This window comes from Pleurodeles waltl, chromosome 9 (assembly GCF_031143425.1).
Source record: "Pleurodeles waltl isolate 20211129_DDA chromosome 9, aPleWal1.hap1.20221129, whole genome shotgun sequence".
Taxonomy (NCBI): Eukaryota; Metazoa; Chordata; class Amphibia; order Caudata; family Salamandridae; genus Pleurodeles; species Pleurodeles waltl.
Window position 1 is genome coordinate 913398129 of NC_090448.1, and position 12455 is coordinate 913410583.

General features: G+C 43.3%; 1 protein-coding gene across 2 annotated transcripts in view; it reads right to left on the bottom strand.

Annotated features, from left to right (window-relative positions):
* The window catches only part of ATG2B (autophagy related 2B), an 860766-nt gene that overhangs the window by 669493 nt on the left and 178818 nt on the right, over window positions 1–12455 (bottom strand). For both annotated transcript variants that reach the window (XM_069208269.1, XM_069208268.1), the window contains exons 13-14: window positions 6021–6113; window positions 5731–5919 (exon numbers count right to left, since the gene is read on the bottom strand). In XM_069208269.1, coding sequence (XP_069064370.1) covers window positions 5731–5919; window positions 6021–6113 — 282 coding nt within the window. The remainder of the gene's footprint in view (window positions 1–5730; window positions 5920–6020; window positions 6114–12455) is intronic.

The window sequence follows — 12455 nt, forward strand, 5'->3', positions numbered from 1 at the left end:
CCGATTCCTCCTGGAAAGCTAGCTTCCTCTTTGTTTTTAGAGGAGGTGCTGTGAGAATTCTCCCTGTTTCTTTATGGATGTGGATCCTGGATTGCCTTTCATCCATAATTTCCAGAATTGGTTCTACCTCTAGCTCCTCTTCAGAGGTTTTTTTGGCTCTGAATCGTGTCTTTTCGGAATCGAAAAAGATGATGAGGAGGAAGATCTCGGCTCCGAAACAGGTTTTCTTATTTTCTACTCCGAAAATTGATGCGTACTGGAGCCTGAAACGGAACTCTTTGTTGTTTCCGAGGTTTTCGGAGAAGTGGCTTTTTTCGGTGCCGAACTGGGGGGTCAGTCACCGGCAGTCCTTTTTCATGCTGAGCCATGGCCTTTCAGCAGTGGCGTAACCAAGGCCTTTTGTTTTTTCTTTTGTGAGGATGCAGGGGCAGACGTACTCACATGTTTTCCGGCTGTGACTGGTCTGTCTTCCTCCGATTCCTGCTCCGACAATGAATCTCAAACTGAGACTGCTGTCTGCATTAATTCATCCTCATCTGCATCAAAATGTTCCCTGCTCTTGGACACCATTTTGAGCCTCCTTGCTCTTTGGTCTCTCAGAGTCTTTTTTGATCGGAAGGATAGACAGGCCTCAAAGTTTTCTTACCGATGGTCTGGGGAAAGGCAGAGGTTGCAGACCAGATGCTAGTCTGTGTATGGGTAGTTAGCGTGGCACTGAGGGGAGAATCGGAATGGAGTCCGATCCATGAGGCTCTCCACGCAGTCGGCCAGACTAGGCCCGAGTTGGGCGAGCACGCCCCGATGGGCGAACAAAGTTGTTTCCTGATGGTACTGCTGTGTCGATGGAAGATTATTAACCCGATTAATAAGATACTGTCGAAATTAAAGTTTATTAAAGTTTTCCAAATTGAAATCTCGAAGCGAGAGGAAACAATTCCGAACCCTACGGCGGAAAGAAAACAATCTAAAAATGGAGTTGATGCCCATGCGCAATGGAACCGAAGAGGAGGAGTCACACAGTAAAAATTAGGAATTGGCACAAGAAACAAACAGCATTGGTAAGAATTAGTGAAAAATAGTTAGGACCCGAGGGGAGGACCAAACCTGGAAGAACTAGGGACTCTAGGAGGTGAGTACCTTAGTGACCCCCAGCGACCAGGAGAGCAGAGGTGAAGTACCTGGTCTTCCCAAGGACTAACATGAGGATTTACAAAAGGGATTGTGCAAGAACAGGACCAGACTAGAAGAAACCAAAGGTGGATTCTGGCAGAAGAGGACCTGCAAAAGAAGGGGACAGAGTCCAGTCCACAATGGAGAGTCCAGTGGAGGCAGAAGCCACCACTGACCCTTCTGTGGATGAAGATCCGCGTCGACAGGGGAAGAAGATTAGCTGTTGAGCCCAGGAGCTGAAGAGGAGCCCTTGGAGCAGTGTAGTTGGTGTCCCACGTCGGTCATCAGGTTGCAGATGGTTAGTGGTTTAGGACTATCACCAACAAGCCATGGCAAATGCAAGATGAAGCTAAAGAAGAGTTGCATGGCTGAAGAGGACCAGCAAGGTCCAGGGGACTCGCCCCTTGGAGGGAAGTCCAGACTGACCCACTGGCAGCAGGCACAGTAAGTTGCAGTGAGGCCCAATCAGCACACCTGGAGAGGAGACCCAGGTCACTGCAGCAGCAAAGAGGAGATGGTTCTTGGCAGGATGAAGTGCTGGGGGTTCGGGCTACTCGTAGCCTGAAGATCTCTTGGAGCAGGAGACAACAAGCCTTGGTTGCTGCAAGAGTTGCGGTGTACAGGGGTACTGTCCTGCAAGGACAGGCAAGGGCTCACCATCTCCCAAGTTAGACAGTGGGCAGAGAGAACCAAGGGGACCACTCCAGACCACCACCTGTGACATAGGACGCATGTAGGTTGCCTGGAAAACCCTAGAAGGCTGGTAGGATAAACAATGGGGGGGTCCTCTAAAGAGCCCCCCGAGTGAATGAAATCATACAACCAACACTGGCAACAGTATTGGGGTATGAGTCTGACATTTTTGATACCAAACATGCCCAGGTTCGGAGTTACCATTATGTAGTTGGACACAGGTGTCCAGTACACAGGTAAAATGGCTTCCCCACATTTACGAACTCCAGTGTAATGCATCTGGAGTTCAAAGGGGCATCTCTACTCGAGCAGTGGTGCCCTCACACACAGGGACCTGCACCCCGCCCTCCGAACTAGGAGGACCTACCATAGGGGTGACTTAGAGTGACCTGATGTAGTAACCTGTGGTAAAAGGGTGCATGCACCTTTTCACACAGTCTGCAATGGCAGGCCTGCAGGCACATTTTGCATATGCTCTCATAGGCGGCATAATACATGCTGCAGCCCCTGGGAGACCCCTGGTGTCCCAATGCACTGGGTAACTAAGTACCATATAATAGGGACTGACTGTAGAGTGCACAAAGGTCCTAGGTAACCAAATTTGGAGGGAGAGGGCACAATCACTGAAGTCCTGGTTAGCAGGATCCCAGTGAAAACAGTCTAAGCAAACTGATAGCAGGCAGAAAGTGGGGGTAACCATGCCTAAAAGGGAGTACATTCCTACAGAAGGGGCTCAAGGTCCCAGCAGCCTTTTCTATCAGGAAGAAGGGGCTGCCCCGTCTTCCCCACAGCGAACACTATTTAACGCTTGCCAAGCTCCTGCTATGCAGGACGCTTTGGGGTTTTGTGGAGAGAGAAGCTGGTCTGGAGGAAAGGACTCAGTGTCCCAGCAGCCTTTGTCACCTGGAAGGAGGGGGTGGCCCTGTCTTCCCCATGGTGCGCACTATTTAACACTTGCCAGGCTCCTGCTACGCAGGACGCTTTGGGGTTTTGTGGAGAGGGAAACTGGTCTGGAGGAAAGGACTCAGTGGCCCAGCAGCCTTTGCCACGTGGACGGAGGGGCTGACCATGTCTTCCTCGCTCGCTTTTTAGCACTTTTCCAGCTCCCGCAGCATGGGCAGCTCCCGAGCCAGGGGCGGGCCCATCTGTGCCCATCCGAGACTGGAGGACGCTGGGCCCAACACCTGTTTTTTCTTTTTTTTGGATTGGATGTTGGCCTGCAGAAGTGACTCCCAGGTGTGTCTACTAGTCTCATGGTTTTTGCTTTAGAGAAGTTGACAAATTCGTTGAATCCAGTTTTTGAGCCAGCATTTAAAGGCAGGCGGAGTAGAACCATAATTGATTATATTTTTATTTCCACTCCTCTATTTGGGTACATTTTCAATCATCAGGTTACCCACCGCCCTTTCAGTGATCACAATCCCTTGTCTATAGAATTTGTGGATGTCAAAATGGTTAAGTTGAGTAGGAACATGATAAGGGGGCTTGGTAGTAGTGATCAAGGGTATAGACTTAAATGGGCTCAGGTGGATCCTGTGCTTTTTAAAGCTACACTTTTTTCAAGCTGTCAGCGGGAGCTGTCCATTTGCTTGGATCAGGGTGCTGCAGACAGTGATATTTTGTCAGCTTTTGCCAATCAGGCTCATAGTGTGTCTGAGTTACTGCGGGCGCCAGAGACAAGGCAGGTCTCGCAGGATCTAAAATGGTTTGACAGTAACTGCTCAAGGTGTCTTTGGCAGCTAAAGGTAGATCCTAAAGATGGGTGTTGGGTAGCCTTGTGCCGTAGTGCGTATAAAAAGCCCTTAGCTTCCCGTAAATGTGCATTGAGAGCTGCAGCAAAGGAGGAGTTGTATCAGGCCTGTGACCTATAAGACAGTTCCTTATTCTGGAAGGTGTTCAATGGGCCTTGTTTTACAGATGGCACAGGTCTGGCTTTATGTCACCATATCTCTGAGCAACATTGGATTGACCACTTTGAAGGGGTGTGCAACTCTGGGGTTACTGATGATGATGTAGGTAGAATGGAAGTGGTGACTGGGCATGGCAGTGAGATTTTCTTCCCTTGAAGTTTCTCTGAGTACTTTGGCACTGTCTAGAAATAAGGCTCCTGGCCCAGATGGGATCCCTCCGGACTTACTGTTGGATGAGGTTAAGATCTGAGACCCTATTTTGACTTTGGTTCTGAATGTTACGGCCCGAACTGGGGTGATGGTTTCCTGGTCTTCCTCTGTGATTAAGCGTGCATTTTAAAACATGGATAAAGATAACCCCCAGTGCTATTGGCCAATTTTGCTAATTGATGCAGTTGCTAAGGTTTTGGAAGAGTAATCCTAAATAGGCTGATTGTAATAATATTCTAACTGAAGTACAATATGGTTTTGAGAAAGGAAGGCCCATTGTGGATCAATGTCTGAATCTGCATTTGATTTTGAATAAATATACGGTTGCTCGGAAGGAGTCTTTACACTTAGCTTTTATGGACCTTACATCTGCTTTTGATAGGGTAGACTGGGAACAATTATGGGTTTTGCTCAGAGGTTGGGCTCCTGGGCACCACGCAACCTTCTTAAAATTTACCAGGCTCAATGTGTGTCTCAGACATTCTATGGCTGTGAGGTTTAGGGCTATGTGAGGCTTAACATCCTTCAGAGGGTTGAAAATCCGTTTTCAGATGCTTAGTACTCCTGCCTTCATAGTGCATGAGGAATTGGGGATCTCTGGCCACATAGTACTCCTGCCTTCATGGTGCTTGAGGAATCAGGGAGTTTTGGCCTTGTGAAAAAGGTGACTCTCGGTCCTCTCCTCTGCTCTGTTGGATTACGATCCGGGCAACGGAGGGCCTAACTCTCAGCAGAGCGATTCTTCAGGATTGTCTGGCCCGAGACAAGGCAACTAAAATTCCCTGGCTGGCCTATATTTAAAAAAATGTTAAAAAACTGTGGCAGCGATAGGGCAAGCCGATGTGTTTACTGATCCGTGCTCGCTGTCTCTTTTGGACCTAAAGAGGGTGAAATCATTATTTCTGAAACATGTTAAGCTTGCTGAAGAACAGGCTGAGTTGGCTAAGCCCTCCGTTAGGAGTGGTAGTTTATTGAAAACCGTGGATGGGATGGAAACTTATTTAATATTTGTCACTAATCTGAGGGATATGTTTGCTTTGACAAGGTTTAGATTTAACTTGTTGCACCATTTACTGGCCTTGCCCAAGGGGTGGGTGAGCCACAATTCTTTGCTGCCCTGATGCTGCCACAATAGGTCTCCATAGGACACAATGCACTTTGTCATGTTCTGCCATTATTTTAGTCGTTCTGGGAAATTGTTCCTGGCCCTGGGACTGAAGAGGTTGAACTTTTCACAGGTGCGGTCTGCACTCATTTACCTTCAGATGCTTCCAAATGAATACATACTCCATGACGTTTTATTTTTTATTGGAGCTGTTTTATGCTCCAGGGAGACTAAACCTGCTTGAGATGGATAGACGTACTGTGGTCATTCCCTTTCTTTTTAAACTGTTTTTATGAATTTTCAGTTTTATGTTTAATTTATCGTATTCCATGTACTTGTTTTTATGCCCTTTTATGGTTATTGTGTTTTGTAACGGAATAAAGAAAGAATTAATTACTTTTGCTGCAGATCTTTGAAAATTACACTATCGTTAGGAAGACAAACTGAAACAAGTTATACACTGCAAAAACTTTACATTAGTTCCAGTTAAAAGAAGTACTCGATCAAGCTCAAAATATTTTTCCAGGAGCCCAAAAAATACAAATGAGAACTGCTATAGGACATTTATGACTAGCAGAAACAACAATTAATTTACAGGAGTAGTGCCTAAGGGAATTTATATATATGAAGTACGTCACTCACCAAACTAATATGCTTGCTGTAGGAAGTGTAGAGGTGAGATGTCATCATCTCCACAGTGGTTAGTTTCTCTGCTTGAAGTAATGAATTAAGCCTGTCCACAATACTTATATCCAATTCGCAATATACAGGACTTAAATTAATGTGCAGTTCTGATTTCTGAGGAAGAGCACTCAATCTCCCTTGGCTTCCCTAAAGCGGTAGGCAAAGTTATAAAAAGAATTATGGCAGGCATGAATAAAGAGATGCAAGAAATGTACAAATATATTATATAACATTTATCTTAGCCTTACCTGAGGTCCTTTGGTATCTGTATATTTATAATGTAGATGAATACAGGAGGCAACATTTGAATCACTTCCTTTTCTGTTAGCAAATTTTAAAAGCTTAAAAAAGTAAACAAATTATTAGTCACTGAATAAACATCCACCTGCTATTTTACTATTTTCTTGAAGAGATTTTTAAACATTAAACCTGAATTAAATTCCAAGAAGCACAGACAAATAGACTTTAAACAAAGAAGGGCTCAGTCATTCGAGCACCGGTACGAGATAGGAAGGCAACATAGAATCTGCAGCTGGAACACTTTAATCACACAAAAAAACAAGGTTAGGAAATGTCTTCTTTCGTTGGTTACTATTCTCGCCAATGATTTTCTCTGTTTCCCTGCAATAGAGCTTACTATCTGGATTCGGGAATCTTAAATATCGTAAAAGAAAAGCAATCCAAAAGCATACTGAAAAACAATTTTTCAAACTTGCTGGCTTAACATCTGTATCCAAGCAGTAAAGTTTGGCAAAGAACAATCGGCTGCCGATCAAGTTTCATGCAAAGACAACTTGCGCAAAGACCTCAAAAAAGCCATTCAACCCTAAAGTATTGATCCAATTGTGACACGTGGCTACTAAGAACTCCCATGAACACAATCCATGCATGTTCCCCCTTCTCTTTAAAATGATGTGGCAGGAGAAAGAAAGCAGCCGATGCACAGACTGATTCAAACAGAACTATTACCACTTCAGGCAGAACGGTCACTTTCGCACTCAAAGTCGCTTTGTCCTTTGCAAAAACAGTGTAAGACAAGTTTGTTTTGAGAGCCTGCGACTCACACACCCTAGTGGCAGAAGTTCTTGCCAACAAACACTGAGTCTTGTGAGTTAGATACTGTATATTACAATAATTATACGCCTTAATAAGGGAAACCATTAGCTGAAACGCTGCTAAGTATGAATAACATGGCACAATAATATATGGCGCCAAGGTTGGATCACACCGAGTCAGCACTGGAGGCACCAAGTCCAAACACAGTCTTGGTCACAGTTTTTGGGCTGACAGGTATCTTAAGTAGTTGAAGAGCTGAAGCGGTGCCATTTCTCAATTTAGACAGTGATAAATAGCTGTTTGTCACATGGACTTTCAAGACTTGTGTTCCGTATGGTTGGAGGTTTAGCAGCATTTATTTACACTTATGAAGTTAACAACAAAACATAACACAAAAGTGTATTTAAAGCAACACAAGAACACAAAACCTAACTGGGCACAATACACTCAAAATAGATTAGACATAAGGACTTTGCACTCTTGTCTCAAATGATTTGTTTCTTGCAAAAACATTATATGTGCCAGCTTTATCTGTAGTATTGCAATAGCAAACGTTGCTCATTTTTGAACCGCAAACCATTCACATTCCAGTTTAGTACAGGCAGCACTGGCAGGGCCTGATCCCTTAAACTGTGTTTGGTACTTATATTGGCCACTTTAATTTAGTCTGATCTATGGTCCAGACGTTTTGGTCTTATGTATTGAGCGAACTCACTAAGATACTGGGATGGAAGATCCCACTGCCCTCCCTGGTGAGTCTACTGGGGTGATGGACGAGGCTGGGAGAAGGACAGCAGAAGAAACTTTCCTGGGAACGGCCGTGGTGGTGGCCAAGAGAGACTTTGCGACCAGCTGGAGATCACCCACACCTCCCGCCCTCTTGAGATGGCGCTGGGGAATGGTCTGGTGTGCGAGACAGGAGCGACTGGTTTATGAGTCCCAGGGATTTGCCACTGTAAGCATGTGCGAGTGTGGGGAAATGGCTGGAACAAATCCCTTAAACATTTTAGGGGGCCCTGAGGCCAATACCACTGTGTTGTTGTTGCATTACTACATATTAGTGGAATCTGTATTACACTTACTCAACTGTGATGTTATATTGTTCCCTAAGGCTGATTGTGCCGCTAATGAAAGACCTTTTCAATAAAACTCAATACAATTTGCTTATCTGATCTGGGGCGTGCCTAACTTCAACCTAATACTATTTTAGGACTTTTGATTATTTATTTATTTTTAAACTTTTTCTCACATGCTCGCCATCTTATGTTATCCTACCCTTGGTAACCCTCCCAAACTTTCTCTAGGTATGAGCTATCACTTTTAAGCTTACCATCTGGGGCTTTTATGATTTTAAGCATTTATCCTGACGGTTTCCCCCACCTGATCTATTGTGCTGCATAAACATGTCAACCTTTTCCTGTTCTGTGAAATTGGGCATCTTATTGTCCCAGATACCTTTAAGCATCACTGGGAATGTGAGTTGTACATTTGCTCCATCTTTGCTCAGCTCCTCCATACACTTGCCTAATTCCTACTGCCTACCTTTGGTGGAACATGAAATATCAGATCTAACAGAGAAGGTGATATACTGAGCCCAGAGGCTCTTTTCTAGTCTCCCCTCTCCTTTACTTAGTATGACAATAAGTTTACCAGGATTTTCTGCATTTTTTTACGCCTGGGGTTTACCTTAAACAGATTGCTATGTATCCTCTGGATCTCCTGCATAAGGTGTATTGTAGAGGTTACCTTTGGCATTGCTTCTTTTAAGATTCACTATAAAGAGCTTCAAGTCACTCCCTTCTGCCAACTCTGCAACATTTAAGATTATAATATTGTTCCGTCTTGAGTTATTCTCAAGCTTTTCAAGCTTATCTGAGAGCTATTTTCCTCGCTATTTTAGCCAGCAAAATTCTTTTGTGTTGGAACCAGCCTCCGTACCAAACTCCTGAACCGTTTTTTTCAAATACTTTTCTGTGTCAGTTCAGCTATCTATTTCCTCCTCTAACTTAGTTCAGGCTTCATGGATTTCTTTCAGATTCACCTCAGAGATGGAAAATCAATTTTTGATTTCTGTTGATAAAGTCACTATCATTTCCTACATTGTTTGGAAACCCTCAGAACGTCTTCTCCTACCTCTCATGGATTCAACTGCTTTCTGCTTGTCAGTCTCTTTTAGACCTATTCATGGATCTCTTTCTGAACCTGATGTTGATTATCTCCAAGATTTTGTACAATGAGCGGGTCGAACAAATTTTTTGTCAAACTTTTTGGAGAGACAGACACACTCCACAATTCCGGTACATCAACATCTTTGTTAACTGCACTCCCAGGCTCCCTAACCTTGTCACTATTGCCCCTCCCCCCACCATGCTGGTTCATTTTTTATTTATCTGCCCAGTATTTACAAGTTGAAATCCAGCACCTGACTTCACCTCGAAGAAAGACTTTAAGGATGGTATTCTGCTTAACTGATTTATGCTCCAAAGCCCACCCACCCACTAATGGTATTCTCCCTTTAGACCACTTTGGGTGTTTCAAATTCAGCTGTACTGTAATTATCCTGTTATCCCCCTGCACACCCTGTCTAACACAAGTAGCAGTATCTATTGTGGAGATGTTTGCAGATCGTAAAGCATACCTCCCCCACTGCAACATCACTTAGTTACCTTGGAAGCTGAGTTGTATAAAATCCTGGAAGTTCTGCAACTCATCGAGATGCCTCACTAGGATTAAAGTACTTTATCTGCCCCAAGGCGCTATTACATTCTTCCTTGGGGAACACCCTTGCATTGTGGCTTCCCCTTCATTTTTCTCACCTTGCTGTCTGTGTTCAAGCATGTTCCTCAACTGTCTGGGTGCGACCCTTCTCCATCCACTTTGGTGTGTTTATAGAGCTCACTACTGCTCTCTTCACACCCTACTGTGTCAGTGTGGGAACTGTGATGACTCAGCCAATACTGCGCAGATTCAGGATGCACAGCGTGGCTTGTCGTCCTCTATGAAGCTGCTCCACTGCCCAAAACTAACTCAGTCCGGGTACCAGCACTGGCAGACCTGAAAGGTCTTCAGAGAGGGTCATGGACAACGGACTCCACTAATCACCTCCATAAGAGATAAAACAAAAGCGGGTGGACGGTAACATTTGCCCCAGAGAAGCCAGCTCAAGACCAATTTTACAGGCTGGCCACCATGTTCCCAGTGAACCCACAGGTGGGTAAAGCAAGTTGTTGCTAATGACCAAGAACACTGTCCTAAAGGTATAGCTATTATCACTAGGGCAAATACAGGAGTTGAAATAGTGTGATGTATGTCCAATGAGGGTGAGGTTTGAGTAATTGTTGAGACTTAAGCACACCAAAACCTTTTTACACTGGTTGTCTACTATGGCCCAAATACTGACTATGTTGGCCCCATTGTGCAATCTTTTACTACCTTGTTAGGATTTAGAGTACCTTTAATTACAGGGGGAGACTTTAATATTCTACTAAATAACAGTTTAGGCAGATCATCAAGTTGATCGTTGGTCAACTCCCCTAAAGTCCGGGCTTACCTGGTTGTCCATGATAGAGAATGTAAATGTATGTGATGTGTGAGGGTAAGCACAGAGATTATACATTCCTTAGCAAAAAGTATGGTTGTGATTCCAGGTTAGACTTCTTTCTTGTAGAACGCAGGGAGATAGATAAGGTTCAGAAGATAAAACATCTCACCTTTCATTTATCAGATCATGCAGCCTTTAATCTTGAAATCAAACTGCTAAATCGGAAGAAAAATAAGAGATGGCTGTTTGATAAGAAACTCCATTTTCGGTCAGAGGTTGGTGTGAGGGGCTCAAAGTAAAACTGAAATTTGTTTCTGTTTAAAATTAGGGTCACCATAAATTAATATCAGTGGGATTTATATAAGGCTTTTGTGAAGGGGTACTGAAAAATACATCAGTGGCCAAAAATAAAAATACATCAGTGGCTCAATCCGAGTGAGAGACTGTCAGTTTAGAGCCAGTGCTAAAATTAACCTCACTAAAAAAAGTTATGGATGTAAGGTAGAACGATCTCTGATAGACATTCAGTTTAAATTTGGAATAAAGACGGTGTAGAAGGTGAGATAGCATAAATGTCATTTACGGGTCCTCAGGGCTTGCAGCTGCTACTCCTAGCTTGCCCTTTGAGGCCCCTGGCACTGCCTTTGCGACCCCTAGTCTCAGAGGTGGCAAATTCAGTGTCAGGAACACATCTCGCCCTTATGGACGTTAGTTGGGGCTCCACTCTCTTCGTTTTCTATACATTTTTTATTACACTAGTAGTGAATAATAATATATTATTCACTATTAGTGTATTAAAATGGAGTATGGTTAGCTGGAATATGCCCTTCTATGGCAGCTGAGGTAAGTAAAAAATGCTTTTAAGTATATGTGCGTGCTTGTGGGTGAAAGTGTGTTTATGTGAGAGAGTGAATGTAAGTTTGAATTTGTGTATATGTGTAAGTATGTGTGTGTGTGTGAAGGTGGAGGTCACAGGGCATGTCACTTCAACTACCCCTGGTGTTTCGGTGAATTGACGTCCGTGTGAGATAGTAGTGAAAGGTAACAGGATAAGGAATTTTGAGTACAGTGAAATGTGTGGAAAAGTTCTTGGGATGGAAGGCCAGACTGGATAGAAATAAGAATTACAAAAAGGAGTTGATGACAAAAAAAAACCTGCAATTGAAAGATAATCAGGGCATCAAAGAAGCATTTGTCAGTTTTTTTTCAAGAAGTATACTCAAAAGACACTAATCTGAACAGAGAAGCGCTAAAATATTGGTTAAAAGATAAACAGATGCATAGGGTTATCTCAGAATCACAACAATTTCTAAGCGAAGAAATATCAGATGTAGAATGTTAGCAATTAAGAGACTTAATACCGCCAGGACCAGATGGGATCCCCAATGAATTATATATCCTATCACGTAAAAAAGGGATTCCTACCTGGTTGAGATTGTTTAACTCCATCCTGCTGGAAGGCTCTACTTTTCAAGAGAGAGAACTATTTCTTTGATATTGAAGCCTGCCAAAAATGCTGCTGAGTGCCAATTGTATCATCCCGGATCACTGTCAAATTGCGATTACAAATGTTTTTCGAGAATCTGAGCTAATCTCCTAAACAAGGTGGTGGGGAAGATTATACATGAAGGTTAAAAGGCTTTTTTGTCTGAGAAGTACAAAAAGGATTTAACACACACCTTTATAGGTACATTTGATTTAGCAACTGTGTATCTGCACCTTTAGCTACTTTAACCTTAGATGCCTTAAAGGCCTTGGACTGAGTAACATATTCTGTTGAGTACTTCAGATGATATAGGGCAAGAGTGCTTGTGAATAATAGTTTAACCTCACCTCTAGATATAGTGAGTGATACCTTTCCTCCCTTTTATTTTACCTCTAAATAGAACCATTCGCACAAAGTTTAAGATTGAACGAAAATATCAAGTCATTTACCCATGGAATGTTCTAACAAAGAAAATCAGCCTCTAAGCGGTTAACCTTTAAACCTCAGGAATGAATACTGCCCTTCCACACCTAGAGCAGGAACTAGAATTATTTGGAGATTTCATAGGATACAAGGTGGATTTACAAAAACAGAAGTTAT